The sequence below is a fragment of the Anser anser genome (genome assembly GCF_964211835.1).
Source record: "Anser anser genome assembly, chromosome: 16".
Classification (NCBI taxonomy): Eukaryota; Metazoa; Chordata; class Aves; order Anseriformes; family Anatidae; genus Anser; species Anser anser.
Genome location: NC_139737.1, coordinates 15,461,717 through 15,480,590, shown reverse-complemented (window position 1 = coordinate 15,480,590; position 18,874 = coordinate 15,461,717). Strand labels below are relative to the sequence as shown.

The window sequence follows — 18,874 nt, the reverse complement described above, 5'->3', positions numbered from 1 at the left end:
GCTTACCACAGAAAGGTTTAGAAGAACACCTATTTTATTAGAGATTAAAAAATGCACAGTACAAGACATAACAAACTAATATTAATTGAAAAATGGTTGTTATAATGACACGTTGCAAGCGTTCTGCTTACTTGCTCTATAAAAACAGGAGTTCCCCAAATGGTCTTTAAAAACAAAGGTGCTACAAAGCTCAGGTAAGCATTTGGAATGCTACCAAAATGAATAAAGCAATTAATTTATACCTGATGTGTTCCATTGCTATTCACGAAAACTAAACATATTGACAATTTATGACATAGTAAAGCAGTTTGCAAACACTTTTTCCATAATTTATGTTATTACTTTGAAAACGTTAATAGGAGAGTCCCGTGGTAGTATTAAAAACAAACTAACGCATAAAAACCAACCAGCACACATGAACATGAGCACCACATATGGGCACATATGAGATCAAATCAGTAATAAACAAAGGAGCTATCCACCTCGGGTTCAAAACATCCATGCATATTAATGTATTAGCCAGAATTACAAAAGGGAAAAAAAAATCAACTTAGGATATAATGACACATTTTTTTCAAAAGGGCTATCCTTACCATAATCCCTTAGAAGGGCTTGTGCTGGTCGTTCGCTGTCTGGTGTTGTAGGCTCTGTACTGCCTCCACTTGCAGTGCTAATGCCACTGTTAGTACGACTGTGGCTTTTGAAGAGGTTATTTTCGCCACCATTCTGTAAATTGAAAGTCAGTTTTAAGTGATGAGATTTTTTGAGTAGAATTCTCTATATAGCAGGATACTCCAGATACAGGGGAGAAATATGATCAGACCTCAGGGAGCTAACTGAACGTCTTAAAACAGCAGATAAAATGAACTACATTCTTTCTGAAGCAGTAACTTCATAAACAAACAAACGAAAATCTTACCGTTTCCATCTGACAGCCAATGGCTTCTAACAGTGCTGAATCTTGAACAATATTTAACATTGCACCTGAAGATTAGATGAAAGAAGGTTAACTACTAAAGACCATAATAGAACAGTCATGGCTAAAATTTAGAGAAGCACTGAAGGTCTAGAACACAGAATTTTCCTCCTGTTTTATAGAGAGTTTTTATAAGAGTTCTATAAAGCACAAGGATTTGCTTCAGGCTTAGCAATTTGATACAGACGAGAGCTGAGGTAAAGAATGCTTTCAGCTATTTTAAAAATGCTTTCAACATAGGTTTCTTAAATTCCTCAGTTCAGAAGGATTTTTGTTTCACAGAAGGGTTGTAACCTTTCCCTGTCTCCCATCAGACTGCGATCATTTAAAAACTCAAGTTACATTTAAAGAGATTTATTGATTCTGTTAGTAAAATAACAGTAGTGTTCAGATAACTGAGACAGCTAAAGTGCACTGTGTAGTCCAAAGCCATCACAAGGGTTATACAGTACTGGCCTGGGCTAATCTCTGTGCCTGGCACAAAGAGCCTCCCTTCCTCTATTTGGCCATGAGTAGCCAAAAGGCAGCTGGTAACTGGCAAACAAAAACATGGTTTCAAGTTTCATTGGACTAACAGTACAGACAGCAACCTGTTGGAAGATAAGGCGGATAACGTCTGGTCCATTCAACAATCCTTAATACATCAACAAAAGGGGCTGTGATCGTTCTCATACTGATCGAGGACCCATTAAAAAAACCCCAATCCACTGTAGCAGAGCTATTTTTATAGAGATGTTTCTGCCCAAAATCTAGACCAATATTTGCATCACTGCTCTCCAAAACCACAGATTATCAAATTAAATATCACTTTCGTTCTGATTTGGCTAAAACATAAAACCAACTTCCTAAATCAGGAAGCTGGTGCATAGTCTGAGGCAGAATATACCAAAATTCTCTGCATAGAATTGAACCCCAGGATCCCTTTTCCGTGCTTTTTTGTTTGTTCGTTTTCCCACTGATGCCCAAAATAACGTACTGAAGAAGCTGAAGCTCTCAGTACAGGTGTAACCAACCACCCTGCACTCAAATTAGCCAGCAGGTAGACAGAAAAATCCATCCTGGGAGAGATAACTACACACAAGCGTAAGACAGTTAAATTAAAACTGCTGATGCATTCTGGATGTCTTATGTCGAGTAGTGCAAACAGCCTGTAACTGCATTAATTTTTTCCCCCAACCTAACAATGAGTGTTTAGGAAAACTCCAGTTGCTATACGAAGAGAAATGCACTAGTCATTGACAAATATTTAATGAGCAGCTGGAAATAAACGCCATTTTTGTTTAGAAGGTGGTGGCACATGCAAGAACCTCTTGCTAACCTGGAGATTCATGAATCCTCTCCAACCAAAGCCAGCAGGACATAACTTCACATATGGAAACCAGAGTTTAACAACAGGAAAACGGGAAACAGCGCATTAAGGTGTCTCAGCCAGGTAATGGTGAAACCATCCTAGGCAGAGGATCTGCCCAGCTGGATGCAGGCACCAGAGGGGTATAGGAACACATGGGTAAGATTTAACAGAACATCACCCCGCAGTCCCTGAGCCGAGACAACCGCCAGTGTGCTGATGCCCCGTGAGTCTTCCTTAGAGGACCACTCTGAAACCATACATTTCCTCAGCCCTTCACCAGCACTGCCTACAAAACATTCTTCCAAATTATTCTCCCCTGGTCTTCTGCTAGTAAAGAAATAGTTTCAACCCCTGAAAAGAAGCTTTCTGAAAGACTTTGCAGACTGGATTTGTTTCCATTCACTGCAGCGCTTTTGTCCTTTCCCCTCCCCTCTCCCGTTAGTCAGATAGGCTCTCTGCGTTCCAGAACAAGTCAGGTGCCTACCCAGGGCAAATCCACTTGCTTTTTAAACAGTCAAAAAGAAAATGGTATGGTAATTGTTTTGAGGGACAAGGACGCCATAACGTGGAAAAAAAGTTACTTCTATATAACAATAGGGAAACGAATCAGGGAAAAATAAGGCAACTGAATTTTTACTTGACTGAAAATACATCCAACTTGAAAGATTATGCTATATTCACGATTTCAGCTTCTAGTTACTAAGTATTCACATGTTAATACATCTATTACCACAAAGAACAGTTTGTTGCCAAACCATGATGCATCTCCAGACTCTAATTCTGAAGCTTTTATGTGAAGATTTATACAGTATTAGACAAATATCATTTGTATTCTGCCAACACTGGAGTTTCAATTTATTTCTAGGCTTAATCATGCAAAGAACTAAAACGTTCCAACAAAAATGTTCCCTGTAATCCACTAGTCAAGAATTCTTACCAATATTAAAACAACATTTTTTTTTTTCTATTTACTTTCCTAGTTATGGACTGACTTTACCTACTAGAACATGCTTTAATTCTATCTTTAATTTTCAAGTACCATTCTACATTTATGAGGAGAAAGACACACATTTTTAACAAAAATGTGACTTTTGTAAAGATGTTTTCATGGTATGAGGGAGATGATACAGAAGATGACCTGCCAGGAACTTCACCTCTTCTTCTTGCAAAGCAACATGTAAATAATTACTAATATTTAATTATTCCAGGAGAGATTAAGCAAGATATTTCCATAACTGAATTAATAAATAATAAACATTGAATTTACCTAGTATCATTTGAGTGTTGTTGGGATCTGTTTCAGTTTGCAAAGCTCCTATAAGTATATTCACAAGCCTCAGCTTCAAGGAGAGAAAGGTTACTGGCTTATCATACGTTGAGCTATCATCATTGCTATACTTCCCTTCCAGGACTACCTGAAGGAAAAATACACTTATTTGAGTAGAGATCAATTCCATACTTATGCTAAACACACCAGCACAGTATTGGTTTGAAAAGTCAACATCCACAGCACACATTACTACTGTTGACATGTAGTATAGTCTTACTGTTAGAAAAATTGCTGTAAGAGTTTCGGTGCTAATCAGAATACTAAATACTACAGAACACCACAACTCATCCAAATGCCACTCTAAAACTACCAGAAAACAAAGCTCAAAATGCAAAAGAAAACTAAGTTTATTACCTCAGATTTTATGGTTCCAAAATGATGAGGGAGAGGCAACAAAGACAGCAAGATGTTAATTGAAGCTCTTCTTAGCTCTGTGGGGTTTACATAGATTTTAAACTTTGAGAGTTCTCTGCAAATCAAAGCATCATACAATTAATCAACTTCTCCCAAAAATTTGAAGCCAAATTTTAAGTGAAAATTAAATATACAGACATCCATGGGTCTTAAACAATTTGCAGTACATGATGAAGCTGTTTCTTTCTTGATTCAGGTTTCTTATTTTGTAACAGTGGCAACGAAACAATTTATTCATGCAAGAACCATTATTTGTTTAGTAATTTCTACTGAACACAGAAGCAGTAAACAAATGAAAGTATTATTCATATACTGCATTTTCAAAGCAGAAGTCTCATTCACAAGCCTTTATTTGCTTACTACAACTCAAACCAACCCAGCACTATCAGGGATACATAGAATATGTTCCTGTGCATATTGTATAAAATACAATCTGCTTGAAAATACATCAACTTCTTTCAGTAGCCACTGTAAGACCCATCTAAAAGGAGCAGTGGCTCAGATTTAAGCCCAGAAGACAAATAATAGTTTATGCATAACTTCAAAATGAAATTCAGTATAAATACGTAAAACGTATGGTGAAGAAGGTACACAGAGAGTTGCATTAAGTGCCTTAAGTTATTTACTAAAACATGCAGAAATCTGTACTGCTCTGACAAACAAGGTTATATCTTCTGGTTTAAGAAGCTATGCCAACTGCATCAGCCTAAATTATCATTTTTTTCCATTTAATGATGCGTAAGATTACTCTCCAAATGAACTCACTTAAAGTAACAGCCAGTAATGAATATACTGTAGAATTTTACATAAAAACAAGTAGGCTTAAAACCTATTTCAGCTAAATCACTCCTTTTCCCCGTTCTTGTAGATGCTGCTATCCAATAATGAATATTTAGATAACTCAAATATTTCATTTTTCAAAAAGCACTGTTATTGCTTTAAAGATAATTGCATTAAATCAAATGAAAAATTAGAGGTTACGAAATGCTGCAGTTATCACTATCAAATATATACACAATATGGGGCCCACGCTACAGAATTCCTTCAGTGAAAACCCTTCAGGAATGACAGAAACCCCAGAAGATAAACACCCCTTCATACTTCTTGTAATATCTATAGGGAAACAGCAATTTACCTGTCAGGTAAAATAGTTTCAAGAGCCGAAATGAAATAAGGAACCACGACATCAATCCCTTTCAGGTCACAGCAGAACAGAGGAGGGGAGTTGAGAATAACACTGGCAAGAACGGGGTGGCAAACGAAATCTGCTATCTGCAAACCCTGAATTAAAAGCATGTAAAATCTGACAAAGAAAGATGAGATTGAATTACTTGCGCATAAAAAATATCAGCATCCTACATGAACAAGAATGTGCAGCAACTACTTGATCTTATCCATATAAGGTAGAGGAAGTGTCAAAATCAGAGTTAAGAAAAGTTTATATGAACATCCCCATAAGTTATGTTAGCACAGGCAAATATACTGAGCTAACTTAAAAAAAAGCCACACAAATCACATGTATTTCATGTGAAAAAACAGCAGAGGACAGCTTTATTGAAACATCTGATTTGTTGCAACACAGGGGATGGAAGCTGCTGCAGATACAGCGCTGATGTTTGCTACCAGTGCTTGAACATGCTCCCCCCACTACTCGCTTCCCCGTGTAAGGATCTAAATGAGATCTTGACTGTAACTCCCTAACAGAAGAAAATTACCGCAAAATCCTTAGGGGAAGGACAACACTGATCAGCAATTACAACATTTGGAAAGCGAGACCGAATATATCAACCAACTATTTGAAATGAAAAATCACAGGGGCAGAACCAACTTATCTAGCCAGCCATTCCTCTACAGTTTCTTGGTAAAAGAGTATTTACATCCCACCTGAGAAAAAAAATAATTTACATTCTCATCTGAGAAAAAAAATAAATTACAAAACAGAGGAATCTGACTGAAAGATACCATCTAATATATACATGAACTAAAATGGCTCAGTCTGCAAGGAAGTTTTGACACCATCTACGACAAACATAATTGAACAGTTTAAAAGTTATGATTTATATAAAGTTGATTCTCTGCCTCTGGCATTTGTTTCAGCACTTTTAAACAAAAAAATGGAAAAAGGAACACTCTGACAGGTAGGATTGCCTTATTTTATTAAAAATAAAATTGAAAATTGAGGTTATTTCAGAACACAACTGTTTTAAATAATGGAATATTCGTGTATTTTTATATGTAAAAATATTTTTAAGAAAATCAGTGTTGTGAAAACACAAGACCCTTCATGGTCTAATAAAGCATACAAAGTTTCACATCCGCACACTTCTTTTGTCCATCATAGCAGTATTCAATGGCAAGTTTAAAAAAACCCTCAAGAATGCAAGAGGTAAGGAAGTCCCAAAAAGACAATGTTCCCTCCAGCTGGGAGGCAGTCTGAGGGACTTCCCTTTGACTAGAGCTTGAAGAAAGCCCCAGTGAAAACCAGCACTGCAAGGAAACAAAACGGAGCCAATGCTCCCTTAATAGAGGGACCTCTGCCTACGCCATCTGCAGGCTAACCATGCTTTTAGAGTTGGCAACACAGGATTCAGACCATAACTGAATGCTATTCACTGCAAATTACTTTGCGCCATGAAAGAACACCAATAAAGCAACTGGAAGATAGGTTAGTACCGGGATAAGTAAGCTGGTAATATTTCCTCCCCAGTCTTCTTGCTACAAAATATCCTACACAGTGTCCCGCATGCCTCTGCCCTTCCCGCTTCATAGTTGTCTGGGAATTCACTGGCATCGAACATAGGGTTGGAAGCCACTGTATCTGTGGACATTTGCGATCCTTTCCGGCGAAACTCCACGCTAGCTTGAGTTGCTATAGCTGGGAAAAGAAAAAACAGTGTTTCACTGTATTTGTCAACATACATAATAGGCTCATGGGATCCTGGACACAAAGATCAAGTCAAATTTAGCAGTTATCATGAAGCTATTAGTTTACTATGTTTAAGTCAGCGCCTCTGTTTATAAACTATTTGAGGGTATAGCTTTTTTTTTCCTTTTAACGATGGGAAGTGCTGACCAAAAGCCAATCCCAACTTTCTGTTGGGAAGAGTGCCCTTGCACCCAGCATTAACTCCCTATCATCTCCAGAGGACAAGGATCTGCTTCATCTAGTTCTCATCTCCAGAAAATGAAGCATCACCTTTCCTTGCCCCCTTAAGATATAAAAAAACTTTTTGACGGTGCCATTACCACCACCTCCACACAAGTGCTTAATCTGCAACTGGCTAAATAATCTCCTGCTTTGCTCTGAACATCAAGCTGCTTTGATTCCGTTTTGTTGCATAAACATAAAACATTTAAAAAAAAGCGCAAGAATTCTAAAGGACCCACGTCAGAAAGAGAAGTTTGCTGAGAGCCACTCTCCTGATTTGGTCCTTCTGTTCTCAAGAGTTCTGGGGTTTGATAGCTTCCAGAAGGGAGCTACCAGGAAGGTCCTCTCCTATGCACTCACAGACTACCCCATCGTGTGCACCGCACAAGTCTCGAGGGACCACTGTTACCTAACTGGGATTTGGTTCTGCTTGCTTTATGCTCTTCCTGCTTTCTTCCTGCAGGATGGCTCTGCCAGCCCAAGCCAATTAAATTCATGTTTTTTTAAAAAGATTTCTAGTACTCCTTTCAAACATCAGTATCACACGCATATGATGCAAGAGGCTACTCATTTTGCTGACTTCATCATTTCTTCTGGAATAGCAACCAAAAAAAAAAAAGATAATATCCTCACTGCCCAAGAAGAAAGGGAAAAAAAGTCAAAATTCACTGTTGGATTACTAATGGCAGAAAGAGCACATTCCTTCTAATTTTTAGCTAAGACTACGTTGATGTTCAGAAGTTTTATAAGCTATAAAACTAAACAGAACAAATAATGTGTGCTCCTAATAAATCAAGCTAACATAACTCTACCAGTACCAGAAAGCTTACTCTATCTCAAGCCTGGGACACTGGGGACTATTAGGTTCACAATCAGTCTTGCAAACAAAGACTTTAACACTTTGACATTTGGAATACTTTATAATTTAAATTTATGGACCATATTTTTATTGTCCATTGTTGCTGTTTTTGAAAAGAAACTCTAATGACAAGCGTCTACTTTTAATTTTTGTCTTCAAATTCATGGTTTAACTTGCTGTTACCTTACAAATTTTCATTGCATAAGTAGTAAATAAGCACAAATCTTTATGCATCTTCCCATGAGCCATTTTTTGTCCTAAGTAAGCTATCCAGCAATATACTGTAGTTGGAAAAAAACACTACATGCACAATGCATACAAATCAAACACTAGGTCTGTAAAATAAGCTTTAAGTCAAAAAACAAAAATAAAAAAATAAAAGAAACCACATGGTTAGTGCAAAGTCCTGAAACTCATGACATGATCACAGACTAAAGTACATAAAAGATGGGACTGATTCAGGCAGATTAATTTGCTTTTGCCAACAATCCTCCCCATTCAAAAACACACACAAAAAATTACTTGTCTTTTTCAAGTAAAAGTGCAAAAGCTACAAGAGACAATGAGAATGAATTTACAAATAAAGCATGGGATTATGGAAAAAGAAAAGCATGACCGCAATTAAGGAAAAGCTACTGGTTCCTACTTACAAGATTTATAAGAAAGAAGAATTTGGATAAAAGATGCTGCAAGATAATAGAAATAAAATGGAAACAAATCAAAGGACAGCAGTAGTTATAAAATACTTTTAAGATGGTGAAATTGTAATATAAGTTAAGAAGCTCTTCGCTTTTTTAAAAAATAGATTAAAAGCTTTATGAAATAGCAAGCTTGTTAAACACATAGGAAATTGGCATTCAGGTCCAAAACTATGGTTTTGAAAGTACCATGCAAAACAACGAACAAAAAGTTACAAAATACTAATAAGATTTAGATCTGTTCATATCAATGTACATCAATTGTTTAAAAGGATGTATTAACCCTTCCCAGCTCAAGTACATTTCCCTACATTATATTACTTGGGGTATGTTTCATAACTGGAAGATTACTTACCTACAGAGTCTCCTCAACCATAAGCTTCCAAAATACATGTTCCTGACAGCATTACTGCTCCATCCATCATAAGCCAAGCTGCTAACAACCCTTAACAGCATGAGCATGCCTCCCCTGACCACCAGCTCAACAGACAACCTTCCAAAGCAGAAATAAAAGGCAGAGCACCACTAAAGAGATCAACATCTCAGAAACAATCTCCAGAAACAGATGGGAGAGAGGAAAAACTCCAGAAGCCAGGCACCATGAGAGAAACCTACCTACCCTGGAGAAGCTGCTGCTTTGAACATGCTGGGTCAGATCAAGACCTGCACCAAGCCTCTCAGAAATACTCAGTATTTCCCTAATCAGGGATTATCACAGTTGGCTCCTAGACCTCCCCTAAGCACTCTTTAAGGCAATATATTAACAACAGTAGGGACAAAAGAGATGGGGCTTAAACTGTACTCCAAGATTCCTTCAATGCCCAACAGCGCCCAGGTGATATCAGCAACCACCCACAGCAAAACTCCCCCAGCTGCTTTACAACGTATATCTAGCAAGCCCATGACTTCTTTAGGTACAAGGATTAAGAACAAGCCCATCCGAATGGAAGATTCACTTGCTGAAATACTGACACAAGGGATTAATGAGTCTCTCCCAATTCTCACCATTTGCTGAAGACAGCAACTATCAGCAGCTTCCATTGTATGACCCAGCTTGTCTTGATACACATCCTGTCAATGACCTTAAACTCAGCACATGTATACATACCCCAGAGCTGTGACATTGAGGGATATCTTCATAAAGCCTTCCTGCTGCATTGCTTAAGGAATTTATTCAAGTACCAGTCAGGGGGAGCTGTTCAGGCCATGCTTATAGTTACATAAATATCACACAGCCATCTAATTCTGCATACAAGCAAGATCCAAGTCCTTTCAAAGGAAAACACACATTTTAGAACTAAGCGTTTTCCTCTCCTCCCACAATACAGAATGATGTTTATTAGCTGCCTCACGTAAAGCCATAAAGCTTCACCATTAAGATTTCAGCGCAGAAACTAAAAACTGACACAGGATGCTTGAGGCACAAGAGTATTAGCACTGATGATGGCAAGATCCCTGTTCCACTTCAGAATCCAAAGAACTACACAAGACTATCTGTAAGGACAAGGCTCAGAGCAAACAGGAAGACTGCTTTCCAGATAACAAAACTCCACTGGCACTCAATCATACACAGATTACACAATGCAGCTAAACTCATGGCAGGGAAAATTCTGCAATCTCTCTTTTCCCAGAGACAAAGACTAAATGACTGCAACCACAGATGTGAAATACCTGTGACAACCCTTGCAGGATTCAGGATTAGAACAAGTTTTTGTTTGTTTGTTTGTTTTTCCCACAGAAATAAAAGAAGATTGGAAAGAGTAGGGTGGTAGTTATATTCACAGAACCGCAGAACAGTTGAGGTTGGGACATCTGAAGATCACCTAGGTGGGCTCAGAGCAGGGTCACCTAGAGCAAGACAGGGTACTCTCCCATCCATCCAGGTATTTTTCAACTCAGAACCTATAAAAAGTTTCACATTTTTCCCACCTCAGACACAGTTTTCTTGCTCTTCTGGAGGTGAAAGAGTTCAAGAAATCAGAGACAAGAGGCACCAAGGCAAAGAGAAAAGCACAAGGCAGATGTCTACTCATTCATGTGGGCCTTGATCAACTGTTCTTTATTTCCTAAAGCTCATTACAAAGACTTCTTGTAAGATGGGAGAAGGACGATGTGCTATGTCCGTGTGGATCAGCAGGGTTCGCTTAAAAGAATAGACTAAATTCTGAAGTAGAACTTGACACTGCATCTCATCCTACAGAGTTTCTTGTTAGGCACTCCCATATAGCTCATGAAGATCTCTTTAGACCCATTATATAGGTTTTCGTTGAAAATTCATGTCACTTCTCTGGAATGAAAAACACACTAGAAAATGCAGTGTTCCAGAAAGGTGTGCCAGGGCAGAGGGATCTTCTTGGTCCTAAAGAGAGTCTTTTCCACCAAGGTATTACACCTCTTTCTCTGACACAGCAAGGCAGTCCTTAATCGTCCAGTCAGCAAGAAAACAGAAATCATAGCAGAGAGCCATTAAAGAAGAAATTCTTAACTGTATGGCATTGAAACAAATTGAATGTTAGAAGGGTTTACAACTGTTGAAATCTGACACAACTGCAGTCCCAGACCTTAAAGAAACATGGTATGTATATGGGCCAGGGGGAAGACACTATTACACAGCAAAGCTGGTACAGACACTTTCCAATTACAAAATATTAGTTAAAGCATTCATAAATATAATAGATAACGCAGCCAAAAAGAAGTCATGTACCAAGATTTCTTTTAGCCCTCTTCCCTACATGTAGGGATTGTGACAACTAGCTGTCCCCTTTCCTCGTGTCACACCTGTATTAGGTAGAATGAGCACGTGAATGGGCACAAAACCAAGATCTGATGGGCCGCTCTTCTGTGATGGAGAGGGACCAGAGTACACAGTCCTCTTGGCCCACTTTATCAGTCCAGCACAGCACCTTCTGCCTTACACAGTTCAAGGAGAAGACTTCACTTGGAGGCATCAGGCTTCATAGATTAGACTCCTAGAAAACAAACTCCAATTTCAACTTAGACCTGACTTCAAGGATGTCGATACTTCAAGTCAACAGAAACTGCAGGAGCGTAGACCTTTAGAAGTCTTGCCACATCTTCTTGCTTAAGACAGAGGCTGAGCAGCTGACTTTGATACCTCTAAAAGAATATATCAGGCAATCAGACTTTGGTGCCTCTCTACAGAGTTCCAGCAGCATCACTCTCCTTTTGATGGCCTGTCACAACATTGCTATGAACAGTACTTTACATAGTAGTAACAATACTCATGGCATGTTGAAAGGGCAATGCAAATGCTCAACTGAATTCTGTCCGTTAATTCTGTCTTCCAAACTGCTAGAAAAGCCGGACAGAGGACAGATGGTTTTCTGGGTCTCCAGCAGTGTAATTCTCCCAGATCTACTGCTGCTTATAAATGGCAGAATGTGTGATGTGCAAAGCCTGATCCCATTATTGATTGGTTTGAAGAGCTCAGAGAGGGAACAGATTTTTTTCCTTTCATTCCTTTCCCAGTAGAAAAGCACTGGGGCTAAAAATTTGCTACAAATCTCTATGTACGTTTACGTTTCTTGGTTTAGGAAGATGTTAAAGCCCTCTATAAGGATAGCCATATGACAATCTTCTGACCGCTGTCAGAGGACTTAAAATACTGCATATGTGAAAAGGCAGTCCTGGAACTCATTGAAGGAAGTCAATTTTGATTTTGGACAACTGTGTACTTTTGTTAGAGCCACATCATCTCTGTTTACAGCTGACACTTTATTGTATAAGCAGCATCTCAGCTGATATCCTTGGCAGGTTAAACACCTGACTGAAATTGCTCAAGATATAGGTTATGTAAAAAAAAAAAGATCAGATCAGTCTGAAAAGCAGTAAGTACAGAAATATATTAGCCACATATGCAACTGAATACACCCTCAAATTATGCTTTATTCCTTCCTAATCTCAACTGTTTCTCTAGTAATATATCACAGGGCTTTTTCAGAGGGACCTGAACCTCCTGCCACAGAAATCCATGACTGAACACTTTCAAAAACCATGTACTGCATATTTAAAAATATCTTTAAGAGACAGCTAATCCTAAACTCATCACCTCCACGCAGAGGAAGAATGGGATTTGTGACGCAATGAACAAGGAAGTTTATCAGTCCAACTGCTGATATCAAATCCTACCATAAACCCAACTTGCTACAACATACCTCTACAACCTATTTTTCTTACTTTGGCCAGTGAGCTTCTGATGGACAGATCTCTTGGGAAAGTTTAGCAGACATTCAAAATACTACACAAAGAACAGGAAAAATGCAAGAACTGAGAAAGTTTACTCTTTTTTGAATACTTATTTCTAAAGGAAGGAGAGTGTTTGAAAGCCTCTCTGAGCAGAGCACTTACTCTTCTATCATATCTCAAAACATCTAACCTTTAGAGCTGAGCAAAGCATAGGAGACAAATCTAGCAACTGAGGAGCGAAGACAAGCAAAGTATCAAGCTACATATGAAAACATGTAACAACCATCACTGAAAGGAAACAACTTTACTTGCTATCTTAAGGATCATCTGTTTTCATAACATTCTCCAAAAACAAGAAGTATCAATTTATGCAATATTTTGAGCGAGGTTTGACAATTTTTCAAACATTAAAGAGTCACAAAAAAAGCTGCCATTGCTCCACAAGCTACTCTGGTAGATATCAAATTAGGAAACGGACTCTTAATACGTTATTTTCTTCACTTTATAACATTTTTCCCACTAGCATAATTGGGACTGACATGCTTGTTAGAGCAAGTGAGTGTTTAACAGTGAAAAGTGATTTATTTTTTTAATTTTAAAGCCCCCAAACACCTGCTGGGCTAATAACAGGTGTCAGTTCAGCTGGGAGGGGTTAACCACAATACCGCACTTTAGATTTTATTTTTATTTTCTGATTATGCATATGTTAATCTTGCAGGTAGGAAATGTCAATAAAACAAGGAAAAAAACGTACATATATTTTTCAGTAATATTTACCAGTCATGCTGCTATCTCTGTTTATTCCATTATGAAGTTTACAGTGAACAAATGCTGCATCAAATAACCACGATCCAAAGAGGTTCAAGATGCTGTTAACCTTTGGCCTGCGAGGAGCTGGTAGTGGCCGTGGCTCAGTACTTGTCTGGTTTGGGCTGGAGAGTGGGGAAGTAGAAGAGGGTTGGTGCTGCACTTTCGAAGCATGTGCAGTAGTTACCTATTTGAACAGAAGAACAAATCAGCTCCTAGAAACAAATAAATGACTTCCTCTAACCAAGGAAGCTATCAAATGGGATAAGAACTTAAATACGGAACACGAAATCTTACAGTGCTGGTTTTCATTGTTGCTTTATTCACAGTCACTGCCCGATGCCTTCGGTTATGGGGCGGAGTTGTGTTGATAGCAGTGTTCTGGGGCATGCTCAGCCTATTTACTGGCGTGGGTGGTGCACTGTCTGACCGCGGTCGTGAAATGCCTGTAGATCAAGAAATAAAGCAAGCTTTCAGCAAGACTTCCATAAGCTCATACACAGCAGCACAGTTACTCAGCCTTTGGACCTTCTGTAAATAGACTAGCTTCTCTCCCTCTCCCCACTCCCAAAGACAGCAGTAGTAAGAAAAACACCTTTCCCCTTTTACTGCTAGCAAAAATAAATGCACAAACAAAAGAAAACCCTGCTTGTATTAGATAAGCAAACGCTTAACAGTGAGCTCAGTCAGCTCACTGAACAAATACTAAAGCCAGTGCAAGAGATGGCAAGAAAGCTGAGCAAGCTCTAATTTTACGGTAGCAGGATGTTAGATCAGTCATCTCGTAAAACCTAGTTTCAAGAAAGTATTTGTGGTATATAAGAGCTACTCTTTCTAGTCACAGAATCAGAAGTAACTAGCTTAGAAATTCTCTCTGCAAAATCTGAAACAACAAACACCACTTCTTCCCATTTGAATATCACCGCCCTCTCACCCCATTTGAAGAATTAAGTGCAAAACTGCAGCATGCCTGAAGATTTGACAGATTTTTTTGACTACATTACGCACCTCAATGCTTAACACATACATTAAAAGACAACTGACTTCTGTCAAGTCATCACTGTTGCACCCCAAACAAATGGTAGTGTATGCCCTATGAAACTATTACTTCGGTATATATTTTTTTTAAAGATGGTGCAGTATTTTGCCAAATGCATGCATTGCCTAACTATGTCAGAGAGAGCAAGATAAAAACAATGTGCTTTGGCACTTGGTATAGAAGGTAATGAGATCTCATTAGCCTTAGTTGAAGGAGTCCACGCTGCTGCTTTAACACCTGCCTGACAACACATTGTGTGTGCGTGTGTCCATCCACGCAGAGCTTGAATTTGACTTCTCCGAAAGCTCTGATGTGCCTGAGTGCTGGACTTTCAAGCACACCGTGCATTTCATCTTGCTACAGCAGATTTTCAGAAGCCTGAAGTCTCCAATTCACCATCCTACCAAAAGCTCACGTACAGAGCAAAGGTCCTGGTGTGCCTGCAGCAGAGTCAGGGCTGGCAGGAGCCCACGGAAGTGCTCAGCAATGCAGCAAACCTCAGTCCCAGATCCCCTTCCTCCCCCAAGACAGGAGTTGAGCACGTGCACACCTGAGGGCTCATCGCCACTGCCCAAGTGCAAATGGAGTCTTGGACACCCAGATGCAGACCACAAAAGACCAACTGCAACACCAGTGTTAAAGATCTCAGATAAGAAACCCAGACTATTTTTAAGGGCCAGACATTCCCTGTAGGAAACACCCAGCAAAGGTACTGTGCAAAGCTGACAGTCCCACAGCACTTCCCCCTGCTCTTCTCACAAGCCTTTAATTACAAACTGTTTCGTACACTCAAAATTAATTACCAACCCAGGTTTCACAAAAACCTCAGTTACAGAATGTTTTCTTCAATGCATGCTATAATTAAAAGCCTTTTTTTTAAAAAAAAAACGCACTGCACAGGAAGGATTCTCTCCCTGTCAATGCACTGTTGGCCATATTTATTTTATTATAGTTTCAGTGGAGACGGTCAAATCCTACCATCACAGAGAGGAAGACAGTTTGACAGAGTAATACGAGGAGGTTGTTTTCTTGAGGTGAAGCCACATTTTGCCTACATATAATCTTCATAGTTTCTGGTAGTATTTGATAGACTGATGAATATTTAAAATCTCACATCTAGTATTAGTGAAAAGCAATCACAGTGGACACAACAGGTTTCACAATTCATGATCACAGTCTAAGCAGTAGTTTCAAAAACTTTCTAGAACAGTCACAATTTGTGGACTTGAAAACTGACCGTTTGCTCTTTTTTTTATTTTTCAGTAACTTTTTAAACAACGCTAGGACCCAAGGAAACTGCTTGAGGCTGCGAGAGGGGCGGTTCAGGCTGGGTATCAGGAAAAGGTTCTTCACCGAGAAGCGGTCAGACACTGGAACAGGCTTCCCAGGGCAGTGGTCACAACTTCGAGCCTGCTGGAGTCCAAGAAATGTTTGGACAATGGTCTCAGACAAATGGTCTGACTTTTGGGTGGTTCTTTGGGGACTCAGGAGTTGGACTCAATAATCCTTGTGCATCCCTTCGAACTTGGGACATTCTACGATTCCTCCAAATGTGAAAACTACAGTAATAAAAGCTTGTTTGCAGTGGGGAATACACTACCAATGACAGTCTAATTTCACAGCCATTTTCTTTTTTTCTAAACAGTTTCTTTTTTAATCTGTTCAAGTCTTCTGCAGTCTCCTATCAGCTCACACTTCTGGCAGATGACAGCATTTGTTTGCAGACATTTAAGCAAAAAAGCAGTAGGAGACAGGCAGCTCTTCAGAGTTTACAATAGCACATTATTTCTGAAGAATTTTCAATAAGCCTCAAGAGTACTTAAAATAACGCCTTAGATTTCAAGTACTGTATAGTGTTACCTAAAAATCACCAGCCAGTGTTTACATCTACCTTGCCTTTCAGTGAAGTCTGTCTGCTGGTAACCAAGTTGTTCAAAGAAACACAGATTTTTCTTCTCAGCAGTAGTAGCCACCCACTAATCCTAAACTAAGTGGAAGTAGCAATCATAGTATAAATAACTAAAGATGCCAGTCAAAAATCAACACCTCACAAGAAAAGGGGCACTGCACACAGCTGTTGCCACAAAGTTTAAATACAAAGTCATCAGTGCTCACAACATGCTAAAAGCATAACACTTGTACTCTCGGTTAGACAATGAGAGAAGGAAGCCCTGTTTGAGAAAGAGAGATGTATGTTGAACACAACAGTTAATTTTTCTTTGCATTTATTTAAAACTAAGGTTACCTGCAAATTTATGCATTCAAACGTAATTACTGTGTACACAGATGGTCATTTAAAAGTGGCTGTGGGTCCCTTCCCTATCAATTCCAGGATATATTTGCTATGATAAATTGTTACATTTGTTTTCTGAAGAATACAGATTTGAAAAGAACAAAAAAGGATTAGGTTACTACTTGTAGCTATCCATAGGTAAGTCAAAAGTGTTACCTAAGAAGGCATCCACTAAACAGCTGATCCCACGCATGGCACGAAAGAATATTTGAGGCAGATGTTTAAGGCAGGGGTATTGATTCAGTTCTTGAGTCATCCCACTCACATTCAGAAACTGCTCCTGAAATTTGGGGGTAGAACTAATAATGGCTGGGTTACTCAAATCCACAGGATTACTGTGCACACACAAAAGAGAGAAAAATATATTTTAGTCAGTTTAAGAACAGATTTTAAGAATGCTTAAAGATGCAATAGTTGAAGGCAATTAATTAACAGGAACACAAGAGCATCAGATAAAAAACTCCAAATGTCAGCATCTTGTACCAGTATTTTTCTATTGGAGATTTTTTGTAGCTTTTTATGTAGTCAATTTTTCCTTACTGAGTTGGTAGTAGTGGTAGTAGTGTTTAAGCATTAAAAATATTTTTTATTATTATTAATACATACCTATAAAAGAATAAAAAATTAAAAACCTTCAAACTTTACCCAAATAGACTTAATAATTTTATTAATACTCAATGAACTGAAGCATACACTAGAGAGCAATGCCACAGTTCCGTACCATTAACTATACATGAGGTCTTTTGAACTCTGTTTTTAAGAGGTTCTTACACTGTTAAAATCATTCATAAACAGTAAGCAATGAATTACATATTGCCAGCAAAAAATAACTAGAAGGTGAATGGGATGTAAAAATTTGAGGTTTTTTTCCCCGACAAACACAAATCTTGTAACAGTAAGACCAGATTTACAGTACTTGCAACATTACCTATCACAAATTACAAAAAAGAACGGATTTTTGATTAGTTTAAAAAAAAGCAAGCTTTAAACTGTCTGACATTTAGGTTTAATTAGTAAATAACATTTTACATAAAAAGTTCAATATTCTATCAATTCAGAACATTAATGTTATACCTTTCCCAAGAATCCTTAGAACAAAGCATGCCACTTGGTTCTGTTGCAAATTTAAGGAAGAGTACCATACATGTTAAAACTAACCATATAACTTTCTTCATAAAAACAAAGAGAGACACCCATTTTAAAAATAATCTTTTGTAGGTTAAATTTAACACCCTGGAAAGCAAATGGAAGCAGTATACATCTCAGAGTTATTGTTCTGCTTTTCCTGTTTGCTATCTCAGAGAAACAGAATTCCATTGAAGTCTTATTATTAGCTATTTGGCATTTTGGAGGATCTTGAAAACATTTTTTAATTGAACTCCTTGACTCAGAATGCAAACTGGTTTGTTTAAAGTGGAACAACCCACTCATGACCTTGCACTGGACTGCTGCAGGGCACTGGTACAAGTCTCTCACACTTTATTCTACTTAAGTACATAAAACTTAGCAATCTCCAGAGAATTTTTTTATTTCAAAATTTTATAAAAATAACATAAGAATGTGAACAATGGATGATTGTAATTATAATACCTCAGCATATGTAAAAAGCGAAACCAGGTTTGTGCAACGCACTCGTTATCCATTTCAGGAGGAATCAGACCAGCATCTTCATCAGGAATCTTAAATGGAGGAAATGAAGGTCCATATGTAAAACGCAGCAATCTAGAGAGCAAATCAGATAGATCTGTCATTC

General features: G+C 38.3%; 1 protein-coding gene across 1 annotated transcript in view; it reads right to left on the bottom strand.

The window, feature by feature from the left end:
• The window catches only part of RALGAPB (Ral GTPase activating protein non-catalytic subunit beta), a 69,124-nt gene that overhangs the window by 32,403 nt on the left and 17,847 nt on the right, over positions 1-18,874 (bottom strand). The window contains exons 6-15 of the mRNA XM_083801358.1: positions 18,712-18,843; positions 17,278-17,456; positions 14,087-14,235; positions 13,760-13,976; positions 6,745-6,946; positions 5,207-5,374; positions 4,012-4,126; positions 3,595-3,742; positions 920-984; positions 594-726 (exon numbers count right to left, since the gene is read on the bottom strand). Coding sequence (XP_083657484.1) covers positions 594-726; positions 920-984; positions 3,595-3,742; positions 4,012-4,126; positions 5,207-5,374; positions 6,745-6,946; positions 13,760-13,976; positions 14,087-14,235; positions 17,278-17,456; positions 18,712-18,843 — 1,508 coding nt within the window. The remainder of the gene's footprint in view (positions 1-593; positions 727-919; positions 985-3,594; positions 3,743-4,011; positions 4,127-5,206; positions 5,375-6,744; positions 6,947-13,759; positions 13,977-14,086; positions 14,236-17,277; positions 17,457-18,711; positions 18,844-18,874) is intronic.